Source organism: Fusarium graminearum, chromosome 4, assembly GCF_000240135.3.
Source record: "Fusarium graminearum PH-1 chromosome 4, whole genome shotgun sequence".
Taxonomy (NCBI): Eukaryota; Fungi; Ascomycota; class Sordariomycetes; order Hypocreales; family Nectriaceae; genus Fusarium; species Fusarium graminearum.
This window is the reverse complement of record NC_026477.1, coordinates 7,428,456-7,450,478: the sequence shown is the minus strand read 5'-3', so window position 1 is coordinate 7,450,478 and position 22,023 is coordinate 7,428,456. Positions and strand designations below refer to the sequence as shown.

Sequence of the window (22,023 nt, the reverse complement as noted above, 5' to 3'; positions counted from 1 at the left end):
ATAGTGGCTCGCTACATCGTAGAGTAATGCGGGGGAGGGTCCGACACCCCAGGCTGGTGCGTTGCCGCGTGCTTGAACAATTTGAGTTGATGACCGAGACAACTGCAACAGATCCCTTGACCACTTACTTCAGTGGTGCAGCTATAGAAGTTATGAATAAACAGCGATGATTCGATTTACATAACATGACAGTGAGTATTGCCATGTTCGTAATGTCTTGTAGAGATTGACTATATATTGAAATATATCAAGGCATGGGTACGTTGCCGACACTAGAGGTTCAGTGGATGTCAATTTCAACCCTCGACGTCAACCATCTGAACATGACCTATCACGATGAGTGATTCAAAGATGCAGCTGAAACTATCTCATAAGAGCGTCATTCCTTTCTCATAGCCTGGTGGTACTGGCAATGATTGATATATGGCGGTATAACAGGGTATTGATCTAAACTCCGTATCACGCCAGCACTCGTGTGGACATGCCTTATTCCTTTAACAGAGCCTAGGTCATATGTATCTTGACTATCTTAGCTACCATCTCTTAATTAACCACCTAAAACGCCAGATTGATTTCTAGAAATTGACAAATAAATAAGGAATTTACACAAGATAACTATAAACACTTGCCGATTTCTTTATCATTCATGCTAGACATTGGCTTAGTTTGAACATTCTCGCTCAGCACAAATCATTGTCTGATCCATCATCAGACCCATCCCCAGAACCACCCCCAGAACCACCCCCGGAACCATCGCCCTCTTCCTCGCCATTTGTATCCTCTTCTGTACTATCCGAATCTGACGAGCTTCCATCTGTTGATGGGTCCTGTGCATACAAACAACAGCCGCTAGGATTAGTAAAGCTATGCTTAGGGTGAATAATGTTTTGAGAGCGATAGCACTTGAAACAGAGATCAAAATCCCAGCACACATCGCAATGAAACCTAAGTCCATAATTGTTCTGCATTGAAAATTAGCAAGTTCCTACTTAGAGTTGCACTAGGGCACTTACCATTAAGCATGCGTCGCAGAAACTGTACTCGATCTTTTTTGCAGCTCTCTGGTTGTCAAGATCTTTGTCTTGCAGCTCTCTACGTTGGATTGATTCATCTTTTGGTCCCAGAAGGTCGATCACGTCTCGGCCATGGCCATAATAATAAGCCAGATCGTACGCTGTCCACTTTTGATCAAGTCCTTCGCCAGAAATATGCGGGTTTGCACCTCGTGCAATTAGTTCTGACATGATCTTAGTGCGCTCGTCTTCTTGCGTATCCCATTCTCCGCAGATCCTTACAGCCCACATAAGCGGTGACCAACCATCAATATCTGTCCGATGAATGTATTCTGGGTACCGATCTAGGACATAAGTCACGACATCGAGTCGTCCGCTGACCACTGCAAAGTGTAGTGCGTTTCGTTCCATGAGATCGTTAGTCTCGAGAGTGGCGTTCGCTTGCAGGAGAATCTCAATATAAGCAGTGGTTCGGTAAAGTGCAAAGTGTATTGGCGCTCTCCCCATCTTGTCTTTTGAATCCACAATCGCGTTTCTCTCCAATAAAGCTTCAACTACGTTGATATCGGTGTTAAGACATGCTATGTTTAAACAGCCGCCTAATCTGTCGCTGCTATGGTTGACATCAAATCCCTTCATTGTGAGTAGGTAGTTGACGATAGCCTCTTTGTTGTTGCCCGAGCGAAGAAGAGCTTCGTGAAGTGGAGTGCTGTTTTCATGGTTGACCGAGGAGAGGTTCACGTTGTTCTTGCAAAGCAGCTTCACCATCTCGAGACTTCCCTCGGAACATGCTATGTGAAGAATCGACCCTTGCTTGCCGATACTGACATTGATGTTTACACCTTGTTCGATAAGCCACTTAAAAACAGGTTCATTGGAGGATCTGATTGCGTTGCACAGAGGTACCTCTCCGTCCCCGTTTGCGATATCAGTTGATGCGCCCCGGGTTTTGAGAGTTTCTAAAACTGGAACGCTGGTCTTGTTTGTAATGCTGTTGAAGGCCGTATTTCCATAATTGTCCTTCTCGTCGATTGGAAAGTTGTAAAGAAGTAGCATCTTCAGCAGACGATGTAGATTATTTGCTACACAAGTATGAAGCAATGGGTGGTCAAGCTGTTTGGCGGAGTACTCGAGGGGATCCGCGCCACATTCAAGCAACATGCACGCAAGATCCTCGTTTCTGGATTGCACCGAAGTAGACAGCTCAGTCATATTATAGACAAAGCAACAAGCTTTTGACCCATGCTCCAAAAGCAACTTGACTGACTCTGGATTCCATCGACAGGCCAAGAATAACACAGTTTGTCCGTCGTTCGATTTGACACTTGTATCTGCACCTCCCGTGAGAAGAGCTTTCAATATATTCGGGTTATCATATGCACAATGGATAGGATACCAATTATCATTCTCATCACGGACATTGAAGTTTGCGTTTGACTGGATCAACAAGTCGACCATATCTTTACAACCACTGTACACAGCGTGATGTAGTATAGATCGCCCTGATGGCATCTTGGTGTCGGCAATTGGCGCTTTGCTAATCAAAAGTCGAGCAAGTTCGGTATTCCCATGATCCACTGCATCGCTCAGATGTTTTTTCAGAAGCCGAACATAAGCATCTTCATCGCATTGAGTAGATCCTTCATGCAGGAGAAGGTTCAAAGTGTCAAATGCACCGTTTCCGGCACGAATGACAGGCTCTAGCATGTTTGGAAATTCTGAAGACTTGATACCGCCCCACAAACTTAACAAATCTGTAAGAACAGCAATTGAACCATTAATGAAAGCCTCGTGCAAAATTGACGCCGCAGAGGTCCTCACGCTTTCTGAATCACCGGCAATCGTGACCGCATACGAGCTAAGTGTCTTGCAGCATTGCCACAGGTGCATAGGCCGGATAACTTCCATTAAGCTACTCAGCCACGTAAAGTCAAGCCAATCGTGATCCAAACCCATGTCAAGTAAAAGCCTGAGGGTTGTATTGTGTGTTCCCCTAAGCGTACACTCAATAGCGGAAGAGAACCAAGAAGGCCGCCCTTCATTGGCGCTGCTAGAATCGGAGTTGCTAGATAAGACGGATCTGGCGAGGAACGTTGCGACGCTTGGAATGCCGAGTTTGCAGGCCTCATCAAGGGCTGAGAAACTCGTCGTTTTACTTAGTGATCCTGTCAGGGGATAATTGGCGTTTACTAAAAGAGTCACGATCTCCAAACCAGTTGGCTCATCCATTCTGGAGCCTGCTAACGCTAAGTTGACCGAGGTGCAACCTGAGATCGCTGTTTGGTCCTCTGGCATTAGTGGTATGAGCATCTGTACAACATCACGGAGTCCATGATAAGCTGCCCATCCTAGAGTATTGAAAGGATCCTGGAATCCGATAGATTGCTTCATGGCCATTTCCATGATTTCCCGCACTACAAGATCATTTTGTGAAGGAAAACACCAAAGTAATATGTCATCTAGCTTGGTATCTCCAGGTAGCCCAGGAGATATTAGTTCCTGAACAAGAGTGAGGTTGCCTTCTCTGACGCAAGCTTGTAGTGCTTCCAGCCACATGTCTTTGAAGCCAGGATCTTCCTCATAACGAGACATTTTATCGAGGAAGAGCGACTCTGCCTGATGTTGGGCGAAGATTGCTAGCGGTGTCACAGTGTTATTCTTGCCTCGTGTTGCTGGATTCAAGACACTCCAGTATGCTTTTGCCCATTCTTGTAGCAGATCGCTGTCATGAAGTATTGGTTGCTTCGACAAGGCAGTTTCCATGTAGTCATCTGCTCTCTGGGCATGTTTTAGCCAATACTTGATCGCGTAGGAGAGAAATCTGCTATGATAATCAAGAACAGCAGAACCTTCATCAACTACTCGGAACTTTGACCATTCTTGAGGAGTAATGAGATTAATGCGTCGCAAGCACCACTCGGCTAGTTGAGCATGAGTCTGCCTTGACAAGTTATCAGCGGAAATGATAGGCCCGTCATAATTCGCCAATATTTCAGAAATAAAATAGTCCCGAAAACTTGGATCCCGAAACTGGACCTCGTTCTGGCAAACATCTATCACTCCGGTAAGGAGATATAATGTTCTCGAAGAGGAGCCACAACATTCATCCTCTTGCCGGTAGCCGACCCTCGTTCCGTAGTCGGTCTTCTGCTCCAGAAAGATGATATCTTTGATTGTGAGCGGATGGAAAGTATGGCAAAGTAACCTGGCGGCCACGAAAGTCTGTTCGCGAACGACCTTGAAAGATTTTGATGGCAACCAGATGTGTCGGAAAAGATCGAATTCAGTTAAAGGTGAAATATTTTGAATCTGATCCACATTGGCCGGTGACATTTGGTTCTTACGAAGTCTGGCCCATTCGAAGAAGAGTTTTCGATGTCTCGATGTTTCGCTCCATCCATTAACCAACTGCGACAAACGCTCTTGGACGGGGTACAGGCTCGGAGCCTCAACTACAAGATTCAGTAGCTCGCTACCAATTCCAAATGTATCTTGTCTCTGATAAGTGATTTCGCTTCTATGAGCTTGGCCGTGTTTTGGCTCCTGCGTTGTTGGACTCTGAGGTTGAATGCCCGCGTTTGAGCTGTTTGCAATAGGCATGACTGAACTGTCTCCCTCGGACATAACGTTGGGAATATCCCCATCCAAAGACATAATCTCGAAACAATCTTCATAAGGGTGCAGGTCGAGCGGGTTGCTGTTGATAATTATGAGTGTAAATGGAAGCTCGGAATGTTTTAGGAGTTCGCACAAGGAGGATAAAAGCCAATGGTATGAAGTGATTCGAGCGTCGAAGTTAACCAAGATCCATGTAATACTGAAGTCAGGTTGACTGCGTGCATTGTCTGAAAGAAGGTCATAGAAGGCTGAGAGAAGAAGTCGACAAGACCATGCGTGAGATCCCATGGCATTGGCATAAATACCGTCGAAAGTACCCTGCCAAAACCGGCGAGGAAGGCCAGCAAAGAAAGTACAAAACATGGATTCCACCGAGTTACAACGTATATCCCAATCCCTGAACTCAAATGTTTGACGTAATTGTTCTTCATGAGGGCCATTATGAAACAAGTGTTGTCGAATAGAAGAAAATAGCCCTGCAACGTCATTTGGTTCATGGAAAGCGAAGTAGACTGACTTGTCGTTTAGCCTTCTCGCTATAATTGCAGTTGAAACTGACTTGGGGAGTGGCTGAAGCGAGGCAGTACCGGGGTCGATTATTTTATGAAACCCTAGCGACATCCACATCTTTGCAGTAGGGTGGCGGCTATGTAGTTTGTTGTTGCCGTAAACTTTAGAAGGTAAGAACACTGCTGCCATTGAAAGGACTTTGCCGTCGAACAGTGAAGAGTGAGGCGAAGGCGATCCAATTTGGTAGTGTCTGTAGTCATCTCCATTAGACCTCATAGAAATAGTCGTTTCGTAAGGGTCGAACACCTGTGACAGTTAGCAATTACCATGGGCGTATTTGGATGCAGGCCTGAACTTGTTCTACATACTCTGAGCCCCTCGTCGCTATGGATGGACAATATATTACTGATCGAAATATCCAAATTTATGTTCGCATTAAGGAACTCATCATTTATAGTGATAACCAAATTAGCGAGGCTTGTGGTTAGAGTGACTGGAACGCCAGCGATGGATGGAAGGCCCTGTACAAGCCGCTCAAGGCCTTGTTGTAAAGCCGGAATAGTTCGACATTGGTGGGGACAGCCCAAAAACATCTGGATGGTATGAGACTCAGAATATAGAGGTAGGGGGTTAAATGAAACTCCAAAACAACGTACGACATAACATGGTAAAGAGGCAATGGCTGGAAATCTTGACTCATCCGAGGCAGACATGAGAAGGGCCTAGATGATGTGTTAGAAATCCTGAAAGGACTAGATAATTCTTGAGTCCTACCTCTTTCAGAATTGTGCCGCCTATATCATGGCAAATAAAAAAGAGATTTCGTTTCTATACCTTATTAGTTTTTAGATTCGTTAAGACTGGATTGTTTCGAACCATGGTTGCATTTGCCTCAAGCTTTGAGACCGCGTCAAGTAGCTCGGCGGCAATAGTCTGAATTCCTGGCCGAATGAAAATTTTCTGAAGATCGTACTTGAATAGTGATACTCTTATACTATGGTAGCCTTGTGGCTCTGCTGTGAGATCATCGTTGGGGCCAGAGTCATATCCGAACCATCCTGACTGATTGTGATCTGATATGCCTGGTACTGCAATGACACTGATTTTGGTTGTCAGATACTTTTCGTATTATTGCTACACGTAAATATATATGCCTACTCAACTATTTCCTCAACATCCGCCATATCTGGGCTTTTGAGACACACAAGCTCAGAAGTCGCCATTGTGGATACTCTAAAAGCTTTGGAGGCCGAATAGTATATGGTGTTTCAAATGCTGGCTGGCAGCCAAAGGCGCCGGACTTTGATACTGAAAAGGAAAAAGTCTGAAAGGAATGGTTTCTGTGGGCTTGAAAGAAATCTCAACGGCGTGAAAGAAACAACGAGTGAGCGGGTATAGACGATTGCACTGAGCCTGAACTCTGCACGCCTAACCCCCATTGAGCTGTCTGCATAATCTTGGCTGCCGTATGTACCCGGGACTAATTACTTCATAGTCCTAGCCGGGCATGCTGACATGCGTTGACTAGTCAGTGATCAGCGGGTGGAGAGTGCATCATTCGGGCGCTTATCATACAGACTACGGTGTGATCCCGTGGGAACTAATGGTTGGATATCTCTCATTGTTGCAGCTTCATACGAGGGCTGTGACATTCATAAAGGGGAACTCTAGCGCAATACTCTGTATTTTCTCTAGGGTTTCCCATCCCTCGAGAGTTTTACCTATTGTTACTCTCATTCCAGATATGGCAACAGGTCAACAGCCCGAACAGGGCGATGAGTCTGCGCCTCGTCTTGTATCTACCTATCTCGAAGGCGATGTAACCGACGTTCATACTCAAAATGACCCTGATCAACCTTTCCAGCGTGAAAACATCATTGAAAGAAGACACAAAGTCGACGTTCGCTGCCAGCATAAGGACATCGTTCACGGATTCTATTCGGATGATGACGACTACGCAGATCCATGTAGTCTTGTTGTATTCGAATTCGAATTCAGCCCCAATGCAATCGCCCGCCGAATCAAATCAGCTCATGTGACGATTACCTTCTCGGCAAAAGACAATGGAACCTCTGACCCGGTGGTCAAGGCCATTTATCCAAGAGGGACTTTTTGTGTTGAACCGACACTGCAAACAGAAACCCTTGTTCGATCAGCAGGATTCAACTTTGGTAGTGGCGTGATGGGCGCCCAGGTCGGCGGGGAGCTGAAGGCTGAAAAGGCGATTGAGCGGGAAACATACTCTGCTGCGAAAGTCAAAGGCTCCATTGATTTGCGGGGACGTACCTATGGAGACAAGAACAGCGTATCATGGCAGCTGTGGGAGAACCCTGTCACCAAAGCAGGGGTCGTCACTCGCTTGCAAGCACCCGTGTTGCTCAAGCGGCAAGACATGTCTCACTTTAAAGCAGTCATCACCATGGAGATCAGAGCTGACACCTTGACCCAACTTGGATCAGTTTTCAAGACAGACCCCAAGGATGATCCTGTCTATTACGATCCTGAAAGGACAGCGTTTAGTACGAACCACCTGCACAGATATGATTTAAATAATCTGGGACGGTTGGACTTGAAGTCACTGTCTGATGTCACATTGATGACTGTGCCCAAGGGTGCGGTAAAGGAGATGTGATAAGGCTGCGAGAGTCTCATCACAAGAGGGCTGACTGCATCAATAATGAGGGGGTGCCAAGCCTTACATGCAGCCTGTCGCTCAAAAGTGCCTCAACCAGGGTGGACTAGATAGTCACTATCATATCATTGCATCCCATCTCCTAAATCCTTACCATTATTACATAACGGATTTACAGCGAACTTCAAAACTGACTCTAACTAATCATCCAACAAGTGAATCCACATCAGTCATCTGCTCTTGAAGTGTCATTGATTTAGGTAACCCAGTAATCAGCAAGTTCGTCATGGAAGAAACATCAGATTCCTTCCAAGACCTGGAAGGCCAACCCAACCAACCAAGATCACTTACAAACAATGAAGTTAGTGACGAGAATCATGGGCAAGACGAACTAGGAGACAGTTCAGAATACAGCGACACAGATGATGATGAAGATGAAGAAGAGGTTCATGGAGACTCAAATCAGAACCTCGCGCGAACCTATGAACAGCAAGCAAAAGAATTCAAAGATCAGGCGACACATATAAAGGCCCAGCTTGACAGACAAATGGACAACTTTGCATCACAGTGTCCAGATAATGACAATGCCGACGCAAGAAATCGTTTTTATCGTCAATTCCGTCATCATATGGCGCCTCCGAAAGCCCAAATTGTCAAACACCTCTCTGTCTGGCAATGGAATATACTCTACTACATAGCCGATGAGAAGCAGTCAGACAGGCCGTGCGATTGGCTTGTCGGGCGTCTAGCCAAAGAATTCCCTTCACTTCTTAATGAGCGAATGCCAAATGGCGGGCTGACGGTTCTGCTGAAAGCTGTAAAAGAACATAACTTTGCATTCATCAAAGCTGTTCTAGACAGTGGGATAAGTACCACAAACCTGGTCAAGATTGTCGTGGAGCGTGATGTAGACAAAAAGAATTGTATTCACTACGCGGTGTCTGATGGATTCGACCCGGAAATTACAATACGGTTGCTTCAACATACCACTGGGGAAACACTCGGTCACCAAGATAACAAGGGACTCACTCCTTTGCATTATGCAGTTGAATACGAGAGATGCCTCCCGGAAAGAGAGGAGATGGTCAAGGCTTTGATCAAACGCAGTGATGTAGCCTTTGATCTGCGGTCCAGAAAACCTGAGGAGCTTTCAGTCTACCAGCATCATGTCAGATCTCGAGAGAAGTATGGAAAAAAGAAAGAGCTCAGAAGGATGGAGAGAGAGAGAAAGGAAAAAGAGAAGCAAAGCAAAGACTACAAGGAGAAGACTAGTGATGCAACCCCAGGTAGGCATGAGACTGGATCCATGTCTCGCAAGGACGAGGCAAAGAATAGCAAGAGATTGAGCGAGCAACCGAATCGCATGGGTTTCAAAATGCGAGAAGGGGCAGATTTGAAAGTCCCTGGTGGCTCAGAGTCTAACAATATGGACACTTTGCAGCTCCTGGCTGGCTCTAAGAGAGATGCAAGAGACCAGAATCAGTTCGGCCGCCCTCTCACAAGAACTCGCACTGGATCACAAAAACCTCCCAATCCAAAGAAAGTTTCTTCTCGAAAGCGCCCAAAGCTTCCAAAGCCTTCAGAAGATGTCGCCGATAGGATCCTCAAAGAGTTGAAATTACACTATCTTCGAACTGCTTTGTGTCAAGAAAGCCACTGGCAATATGGACAGCGGGGATCACGTCGCAATCCAAACACCGCAATTCAGTTTTTGTACGGGGACAATGAACAAGGTGAGTCTCTAATACTTATATGAAACTCCCTCAAACAACTAACAAGAATGTTCAGAGACACAAATTGGATTTGAATTTCCGCCAAAGATACCAAAAACGCCAAACGAAATAAATTTCAGGGACTTCACAAAGAGCTATGAGAGTCTGAAGTTTGACAAGGTACTCCAGCATGTAGAGTTTCGTCAAATGACTGTCAAAAGCCCGCCTGTGAAAAGGCCGGACTGGACCGACTCTGAAGGAAGAGCAGGCACTGGACGAAAAGACGTGTATTACTTCTTTCGATGGTTATCAAAAACGAAGTCAGTTGAGAACATTATCCATCTCATCGTGGAGGATGGGTATGGCATCTCACATAGTGATGAGGCTATAGAGGAATCCTTGAAATATTTCAATATCGAAATTCTGGACTGGCGCAAGACGGACTTAGATCCGATGACTTTGCAAATCGCCTGCAGAAACTCTGATCTCCGAGAAATCCACTTATGGTGGGATGGGAACAATGCAGTTTTACGAGCTTGGAGTGAGCCTGATGGGTTGGTCAAGATAACTACTTTGCAAGTCATTCACCTTCATGAAACAACGGTGAGTCATAGCATATTCCGGTTATACGCTTTGTGAGGTAATAACAGCTGAACAGAAAAACATCGAGTCCTCGAATCGTACCAAGGCGAGGATAGAAAGTTTTAAAACTCGCCTCAGAGAACATCGGGCCAAGGTACTGCAGCCTCTTGAATGCTACCACTATGAAGCATATGAGAAAAATCCTTCTAGGACTGAAGGACAGATGCCGACTGAGAAGCTCGAGCAGCGAGCAAAGATCGACTCTTACCAGTGGCTTAGCGTCATGGATAGATTTGCCGACGGCATTGCCAGTTTGGAGCCTCTGGAGTGTTTCCAAGGGGAGGATGACTACTTGAAGCACCCCAGTTTGCCAGATGAGCTGCGGAAAGACGTAAAAGTGGCCCTCATTGACGATGGCGTCAACTTCCTGCACAAATCACTTGCAGAGAACATCGATGGCGGGAAGAGCTTTGACAGAGAGTACGATGATGGATACAGACCTGGTCTGCGAGAACCATTTCATGGGTCTGCTACTGGACATGGCACATGCATGGCGTATATGATACGCAGAGTCTGCCCTCGCGTGAAGATCTTTGGTTGCAAGCTGAATGTGCTTCGAGGGAATGTCGATGGAAAAGCGAGCTTTACCGCTAAAAGCGCCGCTGATGTGAGTAACTACCAGCAATCACGTTCGAAATATACAGAGCTAACATCTATTTCCAGGCGGTAGAGTACGCAGTCGCTCGTAAATTCGATATAATTTCAATCTCGTGGACAGTGCAGTTACAGAAGGATGAAAAGCACGACAACTCAGCTGATATCAATCGTCTCGAAAACGCCATTTCACTTGCCACTACCAATGGCATTCTTGTCTTCTGCTCTGCTCCAGATATCGGAAGAGCAAGCAAAGAGACATTGGAATTATACTATCCTTTTGGATGTAAAAGAAGTTCGACAGATTTGTTTAAGATTGGCGCAGCGAAAGCCGATGGCCTTTCCTTCGCCTGGATGGGACATGAAGAAACAGTGAACTACATCCTTCCTGGTCACAAGGTTGCTCCTCGAGAAACTGACAACCTACCCGAAGAGGATGACACACCCAAGACAGGGTCATCAGTGGCGACTGCGCTTGCTTCGGGGTTGGCTGCCCTCATCATCCATTGTGTCAGGCTTGCGGCTATTTACAACATATACACCAACAATAGAGATAGTTCATCTGTTAGCGAGGCCAGTGTCAGAGCGATCAAACGTTTTCCAGCGATGAAGCAAGCCTTAGCTCGTTTTTACTCCAATGATGGTGAAAGGCAGACAAGTGATAGGAATCTCAGGGTAGAGAACTTCTTCGACAGACCGGGACACATCATGGGCAGCAACGAAGTTACGGAGGAAGATAAATGGAAAGAAGTAGTCAACATTGCTCGCGATCTTGTCTCATACAAGACGATTACGCAGACTACGACTTGATATGAGAGGGAGTATTTGGAGCGAGAGATGGCAAGGAACTTCTCCACTGTAAATATAGCCTGCCTTAAACGTTTCGCATCTATATATCGCGATAGAACAGAAACAGATGAGTCAGATAATAAGTGACGCTCACATCAATTTCATTTTCATACAGGCACCACGGATATGGGTTCACCATAGCCCGGAGAAGAAAGCATACTCTGTCGTTGAGAGACATCTTGCAACACGTCTAAGAAAGTATTAATCTTTGTGCAATATCCTAGGGTTCATTTGCCACCTCTCAAAGATCCCCGTGTCCCTATTCTCAGTGGAAGTTCCTCGTATACTCTTCCAATGACAGCTTGTATTGACCTCAGCTCCTAACTGGGATATTGGCAACAGTCTTCATACAAGGTCCACTAAATCGACCAACGTATAGAGGGGTGCCGCCAACAACTGTAGGGAGTTGAATTACCCCGTCAACTGCATTGTCCTTGACACGAATGGCAACCCAGCCGTCTACCATGCGATAGGAAGTGGGAGGATCGTATTTGTTAGTTGCTACTGCCCTTTCCACATTGAAGGACAGCGGTGTCTTGGTCGCCGGGTTTTCGAGGTTCGAGTAATCGACGTTGGCCACAACGTAACCATCGTTCGTCATACGGGTTCGTACAAAGTCGTTGTTCACAGGTCCAAGTTGGTTAGGCAATTGCATCACTTATTGGTTAGTGGCAAATACAATGCCACCTCGGTAAATAGAACTGCCAGTCGTAAGGAGAAACTCGTAGGGGTTGGCGCCGTTTTTGGTCCCAGGCGATGAAATTGCGTCAACGATGTAAAGATTTGCCTGTACAATGTATGCCTTGAAGCTCTCGAACCCCGGATCTTGCTTAATGGTGATGGGACAGCCAGTAAAATTGATGGGAGGATAGAGAGGAGCCGTTGGTAGTGGACGCACGAGAGGAATGGCTGGGGCAGTTTGGCGCTTATTTAAAGCAACGGGATAGTCGCCTTCAGTGGGAACAGCATATGCAAGCCCAATCAGGTAAAGATAATGATAGAATCTCATGATGAATGCAGAATGATGTGAGTGTTTGTATCAGTGAGAATGAGTGATATTGCGTGCGGGTGTAGAGATATTTGTACTTTTTGAATACTTAATTCTTGCCTTGAGACTTTCAGTGTCTCGTTTACCGCGTCAAGCGATGTGATCGGAATAACAAGGTAGCTGTCAGACTTGGAAAGGCGAGACCGTTTTATTCTCGGTGTGGCGGCAGCTGAAAGCAATAGTATACTGAATAGTGAGACCCGAAGATAAATAGTGCCAAGCACTAGACACTATGACAGGGCTTTGCTTCTGTTGAGAGTTTTCAGCTACAAAATTGTCTATAAAATCTGTGTTTATGGCTTAATAGTGACATCTCGTGACATGGGCCAACCGTTCAAGCGGTGTAGACAGTAGAATAGCTCAGATTCTTCGACATGAAAGTCTTTCGGCTTTAGTCAGTACATTCAAATAGCTCCCAGTGATATGTTGAACATTTAACTGACATTGTATATATGATGTGAGAACAGACTAACTGAATTTGTTTGTAAAACAGAACGATGACTGCTTAGAACCCTAATTCTATACCCCTAACCACCTGGTTGTCGTATTCTCTAATAAAACAGTGAAACCGACCAGGGCATTAATTTGAAGTGGGATCCAAGAATGCTCTGGGTAGGACTTATGGCTGATATAGAGCAGTCACTAGTGTGACTTGCCATGGTGTCAGAGTAATCAAGATGATACTTTCTGCTGGCCACCAACATGTGCCACACAAGACCTGTAATCGATATTGACGAGTTGAGAACAGGAAGCGATGAAATTTCAAAGACCTTCTCAACATACTTGGAGCAATAGCTAAGATAGTCTAGTAGTTATACTTAGAATAAACTTCCAGTAGCATTGAAGTCTAATACGATTACAATAAGAGCTCTTGGTCTTGCACTGATAGATCTGTTCATATAAGTATCGACGGGATTTAACATTTCACTTACAACATGGCTACCATGGTATAGTCTTTTTGATGATCAAGAGAATATCAGCACAATATCTTCAAGCAGTCTATGGCTTTCTATCTATCATCGCGCTATATTGCACGGTTAAGGAGGCCGTGCCGAATGTTAAAGCAGAATATTGATCCATAACTTTGACTAGAATTGGATTGTTTGTCCCAAGCCCCTTCTCCGTAGCAGTTTTAGATAGCAATGACACTAGCAGCAAAACAAGTACCTGAGTATGACTTTATCTTACGGTACATCCGCTGATTCAAATGTATTGAGTGTAATGGGAGTTGATAGAGTCAAAGGTCTGTCCTTGGAAGAGATTGAGAGTGCTGACCAGGAACAGAAGGAGTCTCAGGCGGACAGCGTAGTCAATCAGAATCGAGGCCAGCAGGTACCACACGTCGGAGAAAATATACAAGCACAATGCAACATCTCACGAGCTGCAGATACTTGAACGGGTAACGGATTGTAATAATCTTAAGTATAAGGTTAATTGTACTGCTCATAGCTACGGCAATTATCTTCTAGCATTTCGATAAGCGACTAGATAAGGCAAACCCCTACCTTGATCCTGGCCCAAGCTGCAGAGGACCCCTACTCGTTGTCCTTTTCGCACAAATCATTTTCATTCCAGCACCAACTAAGATGCCGGTTGCTGCCACACCGACCGGCCCGCGCGGGGTACCCTGTGAATCTCGGCAGGGATCTCCATCTTGGAGAGAAGAAAGTGGTTAGTATGCTCAGGTACCCGTTGTAAAGAGCTTCAACTCGTTACGTCCATGTCTTTCTATGACTGACTGTAGCGTATGCAATGGAGCTGAATTGATATAGCTTATACTACCCTTGCAATACAGGATTTGCTGATCGAGGCGCACCAATGATGGCCATTGCGGTCGAAGATGAACCTTTGTTGTCGATGTCTCCATGGCGGCACGGAACCATTAATACCTATGGACCTCTATCAATCGAGAAAATTAAGACAAATCATCTGTTTGCTCTTGGCTTGGCACGCTGCGCCTCAGAAGCGAAGGAATTGAGCCTTGTAACTGATCCTAGTTCTAGGATTATTCACAAAGGGACCTCTTGCGATGTTCTTTTGATCCTTTAAGTGCCAAGAATATTAAATTCCTACTAGATAGAGGTATCTGTTGCAGGAAGCTCACAATATACGCCGTATACGAGCTTGAGATAACTTTGACAGGACCTAATTAGCTTGGCCTGTATATCGGCCACCTAATACTAAAAGGGAAGGTATAGGTCGGGATATCGTGAAGAGAAGAAATATTTTAAAACTATAAAAGAAGCCCGAATCTCTTCTTTCTTGGAAACAGTCCTCATCTCCTCACCCTCTACACCAAAGTCCATATAAAGACAGACAACAACACTCAAGATGAAGACTTCTCTATCCATCCTTCTTTGTGGAGCCATTGTGGCTGTCTCTGCCTCAGTAAGGCTCATCCACTGATGTAAAAGGCTGCACACATTATACTAACTCCTTCATAGGCTCTCCCTAAGGACAACCCTCTTGAGGGATATAAGATTGTTCCTCTGAAATGGACAGGTGTTCTTGAAGATGGAGCCGAGCCTGTTACATTGACGGGCAGTATCGACGTGAGTTAGAAGAGAAGCCTCTCCACTCAGTAACTAACGCCATGGCCTAGGAAATCTCTGCTCAGATCCAGAAGCTGAACCCGAATTACATGCCCCCGGAAACTAACAGTACTACTGCTGAATTCGAGAAGCGCAGCCAGGTAAGAAAGATTACAAACGACGAATCTCCTTGATTTGTAAACTTGTTAACATATAGACTAGGGCCATATTATCTGCAAGGTCGGCGGATGGGGAGCCGTGGACACACGAGCTGCCCAGCGAGACAAGGACTGGCTCCGTAGCGTTGGGGGTCAGTGCCATGTAGGTCCAGGACCTCGCACATGTACTCGTGTCTCCGGCAACTGTCAAACCGCAGACGCAATCATGCTTTGCAACGACAACAACCACGCCATTGCGCCTAGCTGTGGTTATCTGGGTGACTACGTTGATCACATCACCAGCGCCTGTGCATGGGAAGTCAACAGTCCCCCCTGCTGGGTCAAGCCTTGCGGCCCTAAATGGACACAGTACTTGGTCCGGGGCCAGCAGTTTGATTCCGATGGCTATAATGTCATTGTCGCCAAGGTTTCTTGCTAGCGCGTTCTTTCGCATGAACCTCGCTACTTGTTTCTTTGACTTGTCTGATAATAGCATGTACGAGGCCTGTGGCGTGGATAAAGGATCTTGATTGTGGTTATTGATCTTGTTATATATGCAGTTGGGTTATTTATAGATCTTAGTTGTTTTTACATTTCTCCAATGAATATTTATTTTAAGCGGAAGAATTATTCAATCATCTATCAAGGATGTTCGATTACACATACCAGAATGTATGGTGTGAAATAATCCAACAAACAAAGTTCAAGGAGCTATAGGAAGACTTGTGGACGTAATTCCTATCATTTCATGCAACTTCACATTCAGACGAACGATTAAATTGTCTGTTACCGACGTTCCAGCGATATACACGCACTTAAGGGCGTTGAGCAATGATACAACGGCGGCCCCAGCCGTTCTCGACCGGTCCACAACGGGTGTCCGTAGGTGCATTTACGAAAGTGCTGGCATACCTAATATGCAGATCATCCCACCAGGCCTCAGGAAATCTAGTTTCGCAGGTATTTCCAGGAGCCACCTGAAGGACATAAGGCAACGGGCTTTCGAAGTTCTGGAAGATATGGCCTCGCCCTAGAGATATGTCAGTCAGACGGGAAAGACTGGCAAGTAAGGGCACAAATACGTACAGGGATCGCAACGAGGGAAACCTCGCATTTCAAAGTTATTGCCCTTCATTATGAATTCTGAACGTTCGCGTCCTTCTGCACCGAAAACAATGCTGAAATAGTCGCTTCAAGCAGTTAGTATCTTGTGTAGATAGGTAGTTCTTCGGCGATAGTTCATACCAGCTGATGGGTCCATGGCCATCGTGCCATTCGCAACGTTTCTCCAGAGACTCACTCCTCTCAGAAGTCGGAAGAGCCACTGCGCCTACAGTCAGGGCAAGAAGCGAGATAGCTGAAATATGCATAATGAAGGAGGAGTTGAAGGAAGTAGTGGTCTAGATTTGGCAGAGATAGAAAAAGCAGTGCTGGATGACAAGCCTCATATATATACTTCTATCTTAGGCTTATATAACTTGGCTCACCGCTATACTCCGTTATTCAAGCCAGGGCTTCGTTTATATCTCTAGATAATACTTTGGACTTAATGCCGAGTAGGGGGTTTTGACCTTCTGTACAAAGGGTTCATCTGGCTGCGCTTATGCTCTAGTGTACCCAGAATAGGCATAATATTCGGCAGTCCCCCTGCTTCTAATTACCTCCCTGTCAGACGTTGTAGTCTCAATGGATAGATTTCAAATTATCATCTATTACCTGGTCATCAGCTGATTATCCTGTTTCTATTATAGAGGCTAACCTTTGAAAATACAACTCTAGGCTGACTGCCAGCAAAGCACTACTTGCTTGGCATAAGCTCGCTAAGCAAGGCTAAGCAAGGCGCTTAGAGTTAAACAGCTGTCAGATACTACGTTATCCACAACATTCAATCAGGCACAGCTGCATTTGCAAGGATATCTCTAACTATATTCGGAAGATGCGTTCTGGTCAAAGCAAAAAAACAAGCTATTCACCATGTTTATCGCAACTGCCCTCCTTGTTCGCATCTAGATACAGACGAGAATCAGGTTACATTACACTACCGATTCTATACGAGAGGAAATACCTCACACCCCAACTGAACAATCCACAGCAATGGACACTGAAGCTATTACATGGGCCTGCAACAAACTAAAAATGACTGGTATCCAGGGTCGCCCGGTCCTGAGAATTTACAAATACTAGCATGAGTCTTAGTTATACCCTGACATATCTCGTATGGACAGCTTTTGCGAGTCGCTGCCGCCGAAGAACTCTCGGATGACTGATGACCTTAACGACTCAAACTCTTCATGCACGCATGGTAAATTACAAGGTCAGTAGACCGTAGCGCCTACCGCTCGCTATCTACGCCTTTAACGAATACGACTTTCCCGCCACAAGAATTTTGCTTTCTCTGTTTCATTCTTGTATATCCATGTCCATTCAGAGTGGCGTCGTGGGCTATGAACGAAGACTGTGCTGATCCATATTACCTAACTGGCTAGATAATTCATACATTGTAGTCAAGAATTACAATTTCTCTGCTTTAGAAGATCACTTGAACGGCGCCCTGGAATGAGATTAAAGGTTTCCTGATATTCTCTGTGAAATGTAGATATACGCTAACTGGGATTGTCGGTAAGATAGAAATATGGCCATTTCGGAAACTCAGTTTTACAACCTTTTCTAGCTAAGTAGATCTCGTTCTTGATTGATGCTGACTGGGTTCAATCGGTCAAGGACGAAAAACGAAGAGAGTCGAGCATAGCCTCCAGTACAGCTGTTGGCTCGATGAATGTGTGAGTTTCAGTAGTGGTTCCCTCTCATATCTCACCGACTAACTTCATTGGCAAAATAACGCAAGGGATACATGAGGCTGACTGGCAATCTAATTGTTTACCAGCGCACAGCACTGTCAGAACAGGTTTATGCAAGGCAAAGTGAATGTCTCATACTAACGCTCCTGTGAGGACTAGAGTCTCGACCCAGCGTGTCAAATCGAGCATAAAGAGGCGTATATTTTAATCAAGTTGTGCTCAGCTGTTGGCTGCTAGCAACATTGCTAACTTGGCACAAGCCAAGTGTCTCCAGTGGTGACTAACACATTCAAAGAAATGTTATTTCCTTTTATTTATGACCGGACTCTTATTCCCCATCAACTGTGAAAACTAACTTCTGGATTTTATCCGTATGATATCAAACATCATGAAGAGACTTCCCTTCTTTTTTACCCTTTTAGGGTCAGCAAGCATCATTTCAGGAGTCGACAACGCTCCAGAGCCAGATACATGGTGTATGACATACCTTTCCACGTATCTTGTTCCTGTTTACAACCAAGCTAGTTCGTTGGTAATGACAAAGCTTGCGGCAGAGTCTGGTAAACAGCCGATCGCGCCCTCTTTGAAGTCTACATTCTTTGGGAATACTTCGACTCAGCGGACCGAGACAGGATTTGGTGAGAGAGCCCTGTCTAGAATGCTTTCGCGGCAGAACTAGTAACAGCACATCAGATACGAGTCTTCCAACCTCGTTTGTTCTTCGAGAGACCTCTGTGGCTTCTGAATTGTCCTCAGATAGCCTTGGGTCCTCGACCTTGGGCATTGAACCGTCGCTCGCTGCAACAGAATCCGACGGCTCGATAACCCCGCCGCTGACTGACGAAGTTGTGCCTTCCTCCACCACCGACACAAATGCGATTCCAACCTCGAGTGGTCTTGTTGAGCCGGCTGGACGATCCGTCATATTCCAGGTCTCCGTTACCGGCAATGAGAAGCGTAACATACACAAACGACAAGTAACTGGGGGTTTTGTCGGTAACGATAAGCCCAAAAGCTGTACATTTGCTACAACCTTTATCCTTTCCGAAGGAAAGCTATTCGAAGGAGGTGCACCTATCTACTACTCAGGCGAAAGTTACAAGGAGCTATCCGGACAAGATGTCCCTGCCAGCGGGTCGATAATAAAGACATTTGAAGACTCTGGCCGGCTTACATTCAGAAACTCAGGCTTGCCAAACGGCAGGGCGGGATTCTGTCAGAGTCCTGACGGTATCGTCTATGTAACATTCACCAGTGGGCCTGTTGGGTGCATGCATACCTGTCGATCTAATCGTATACGACGGTAAGATTACACCTCAGATCATTTACAAAGACTAATTGGGCTATAGTTGCACAATGTCAAGATGGCCGACTTATCGGTGATGATGAACATACTTCAACAATCTCCGGGAGCTTTGCTCAAGAGACAACCACACTTGAAGAGACTGATCCCCGAGTTACCTTTGACGTCGAGGATACTACTACGGTAGACGTTACCACATCCAACTCGGAACATTTTGTAACTCAACCAGAGTTAATCAGTACATTGTCCCTTACTTCCGACTCTGGGGCATCCGCCATCACATCGATATCTCATTCAGAACCTTTGACCACCGAAGGTGGACAGCCATCATCTGAGTCAGAATTCACTTTATTCACAAGTACTACAGACGGACTAGAGAATACAGCCTCTATATCCTCGACCGAGGCAGACACCACCATCGACGAAGGTACCACGGCAATTTCAGACACAATTAGCGGGGATACTACAACTACAACTACTGCCGACACTGATACTACAGCTGCTGGTACTACGCCTGCAGATACTACCACCACTAGCTCAGGTGCCCCCAATCCTGATTGCGCCAGTACCAGCAACCCATATACAGCTCCCAACGGTATCACCTTTACCATTGCTTGCAGTACCACCTTCTTCGACGTCGATGTCCTAAGATACATTGGCGCAAACAACTTCCTTTCGTGCGTGCAGGCTTGTTCTGAGACAGAAGCATGTGTGGCATCTCAGTTCAATGTACCCGCTTCCCTATGCATAATACTATCGCGAATTTATGTTGAAACATCCCAGAGTAGTGATGGTAACGATGTTGCAATCAAGGATTCTACCATCGCTGGATCTACTACCGCGAATTCAGATACGACTAGCATGGATACTACAACTGTAGAGATCACCACTGCTGAAACTACAACGGCAGAGACTACTACAGTAGATTCCGCTACAGGAGAGACGACCACTGCTGAAGAGGCTACCACGGCAGAGCCTATAATTCCCGACACCACCACAGCCGAAACCACAACTGCCGAGCCCACGACTACCGAAATCACCACCTCGGCCGCCCCTACATCAACAACTCCTGCTACAGGATGTAGCGCTCTCGACAACCCAGTGACAGTCGACGGTTCCACCTATAACCTCTCGTGCAACACCGGAGTTGCCTGTTTCCCCATTGACGAATTTGACGGCATCACCTTCTTTGCCTGTCTCCAGGCTTGCAGTCAAGATGCCGGCTGTGATAGTTTGTTATACGAAAGGGACAACTCATCATGCATTTTGTGTTCAACTAGCTTTGGCGCTAGTGTGAACAGTGATTACGATGTTGCGAATAAACAATAATTGAATCAGACTGTCTAGTGGCAAGGAGGGCAGTGCAATGATATCACTTCTAAAGCTTTAGCATGTTGAGACTTGATCCTGGGGGTGTGTCTGCAAGATTGTACACGTTTTTACTCCGCTCTAATAATTTCTTTTTATTTGATACAAACCGTACAAGAAGAACACGATAACTATCTAGCAACTGGACTACGACGCACTATTTTATAATACATCAAGTTTGCCAACTCTAACAGTACGTACTTACCTTTACTTTGCTATTTTTTGAAGGCTTGGAACAGAAGTTCCAACACCCTAGCGCTTTCTAAGAGGGCCTTACAATTGTTGTACGCACCTTTAAACCTCTTCAATATCTCAAAGTTCTTATGGACGCCATTGTTATCAAGTTCTTACCGTCTCATATATCTCACCTTGGGAGAATACCGCCTACGGCCACCTTGTTACGACATGTGCCTCTTTGTGAAAGAAAGAAGGTGGCGGATCACAAAAGTCGCTTAGTAATACGTTCCAGTGGCGCTGCGGACCAGTAGCAACTTGGGTACTCTTACACTCACGCGGCTACGTTACTTTCACCTGTGAATCTCGCCTCTTATGCTTCAAGAGGCCAATACTTTGGGACCTACATCATTTCCTACAGAAGTTGACCTTCGACTTTAGGCTACCTCTACGAAGTTCTTTGCGTAACTGCTGTGGATAACGATCCAGAGCCCTGAAACAAACTTTTCAATTTGCTCAAGAGTATGACCGCATCAAAAAGAACATATTGGAGATGCACAACATTCTGCATTCTTTCTTGCGCAGCGAAGTTGAGGAGAAGCAACCCAAGATTCAACCTCGTAGATAAGCCTTAGGGTATTAAAATAAATAGCCTAAAGGGTATATCCTAAATAACATAGATTGATTTAACAATTTTATCTCTTATGCTTTACGCGGCCAAATGAGGCCTGGATTCCCACCAAGTCAACCTTTGACTTTACACATGCTGCTTTTTACCGTTCCTCTGTGTATTGCGCTTGACCATCCAACCACCGCTCAACCGTAGTTTTCACGTCGATTTCGTCGTCATGATCGCCAAAAGCGTCATAATTGTAATGATCGTATTGATCGGGCAGGTGGTCTGGCCACTCGACCGCGCCACTCATAGCAGCAATCACACTTAGTGCCCAGGCCAAGTCCAGCATAATCTTGCATTTCTTGGCATCATCGGGTAACATTTTGATATGAGCGTAATGGCCAGATATGAGCGGCAGGTAGTTGTTGGCTCTTCACTAATAAACAAAAGGATTACC

At 45.5% G+C, this 22,023-nt stretch overlaps 8 protein-coding genes across 8 annotated transcripts; 5 read left to right on the top strand and 3 right to left on the bottom strand.

Annotated features, from left to right (window-relative positions):
• Positions 1–680: 680 nt before the first annotated feature.
• FGSG_09129 (uncharacterized protein) lies at positions 681–6,364 on the bottom strand (the record flags this gene model as incomplete). Its single annotated transcript, XM_011330357.1, has 6 exons — positions 681–962; positions 1,014–5,447; positions 5,798–5,863; positions 5,916–5,969; positions 6,018–6,240; positions 6,300–6,364. The coding sequence occupies 6 exons, from the start codon at positions 6,362–6,364 to the stop codon at positions 681–683; spliced, it is 5,124 nt and encodes a 1,707-aa protein (XP_011328659.1).
• Positions 6,365–6,885: 521 nt separating this feature from the next.
• FGSG_13518 (uncharacterized protein) lies at positions 6,886–7,773 on the top strand (the record flags this gene model as incomplete). The annotated part of the gene is made up of 1 exon (XM_011330356.1): positions 6,886–7,773. One exon carries the CDS (start codon positions 6,886–6,888, stop codon positions 7,771–7,773), a length of 888 nt encoding a protein of 295 aa, XP_011328658.1.
• Positions 7,774–8,059: 286 nt separating this feature from the next.
• FGSG_13519 (uncharacterized protein) lies at positions 8,060–11,531 on the top strand (the record flags this gene model as incomplete). Its single annotated transcript, XM_011330355.1, has 4 exons — positions 8,060–9,506; positions 9,562–10,088; positions 10,144–10,734; positions 10,791–11,531. The coding sequence occupies 4 exons, from the start codon at positions 8,060–8,062 to the stop codon at positions 11,529–11,531; spliced, it is 3,306 nt and encodes a 1,101-aa protein (XP_011328657.1).
• Positions 11,532–11,883: 352 nt separating this feature from the next.
• On the bottom strand, positions 11,884–12,225 carry FGSG_09131 (uncharacterized protein; the record flags this gene model as incomplete). The annotated part of the gene is made up of 1 exon (XM_011330354.1): positions 11,884–12,225. One exon carries the CDS (start codon positions 12,223–12,225, stop codon positions 11,884–11,886), a length of 342 nt encoding a protein of 113 aa, XP_011328656.1.
• Positions 12,226–13,553: 1,328 nt separating this feature from the next.
• On the top strand, positions 13,554–14,667 carry FGSG_13520 (uncharacterized protein; the record flags this gene model as incomplete). The annotated part of the gene is made up of 4 exons (XM_011330353.1): positions 13,554–13,565; positions 13,774–13,950; positions 14,088–14,289; positions 14,414–14,667. 4 exons carry the CDS (start codon positions 13,554–13,556, stop codon positions 14,665–14,667), a joined length of 645 nt encoding a protein of 214 aa, XP_011328655.1.
• Positions 14,668–14,949: 282 nt separating this feature from the next.
• On the top strand, positions 14,950–15,746 carry FGSG_09132 (uncharacterized protein; the record flags this gene model as incomplete). The annotated part of the gene is made up of 4 exons (XM_011330352.1): positions 14,950–15,006; positions 15,063–15,170; positions 15,221–15,310; positions 15,372–15,746. 4 exons carry the CDS (start codon positions 14,950–14,952, stop codon positions 15,744–15,746), a joined length of 630 nt encoding a protein of 209 aa, XP_011328654.1.
• Positions 15,747–16,122: 376 nt separating this feature from the next.
• Positions 16,123–16,677, bottom strand: FGSG_09133 (uncharacterized protein; the record flags this gene model as incomplete). The annotated part of the gene is made up of 3 exons (XM_011330351.1): positions 16,123–16,337; positions 16,394–16,485; positions 16,553–16,677. The coding sequence occupies 3 exons, from the start codon at positions 16,675–16,677 to the stop codon at positions 16,123–16,125; spliced, it is 432 nt and encodes a 143-aa protein (XP_011328653.1).
• Positions 16,678–18,493: 1,816 nt separating this feature from the next.
• On the top strand, positions 18,494–20,737 carry FGSG_09134 (uncharacterized protein; the record flags this gene model as incomplete). Its single annotated transcript, XM_011330350.1, has 4 exons — positions 18,494–18,743; positions 18,799–19,320; positions 19,361–19,408; positions 19,455–20,737. The coding sequence occupies 4 exons, from the start codon at positions 18,494–18,496 to the stop codon at positions 20,735–20,737; spliced, it is 2,103 nt and encodes a 700-aa protein (XP_011328652.1).
• Positions 20,738–22,023: the final 1,286 nt, after the last annotated feature.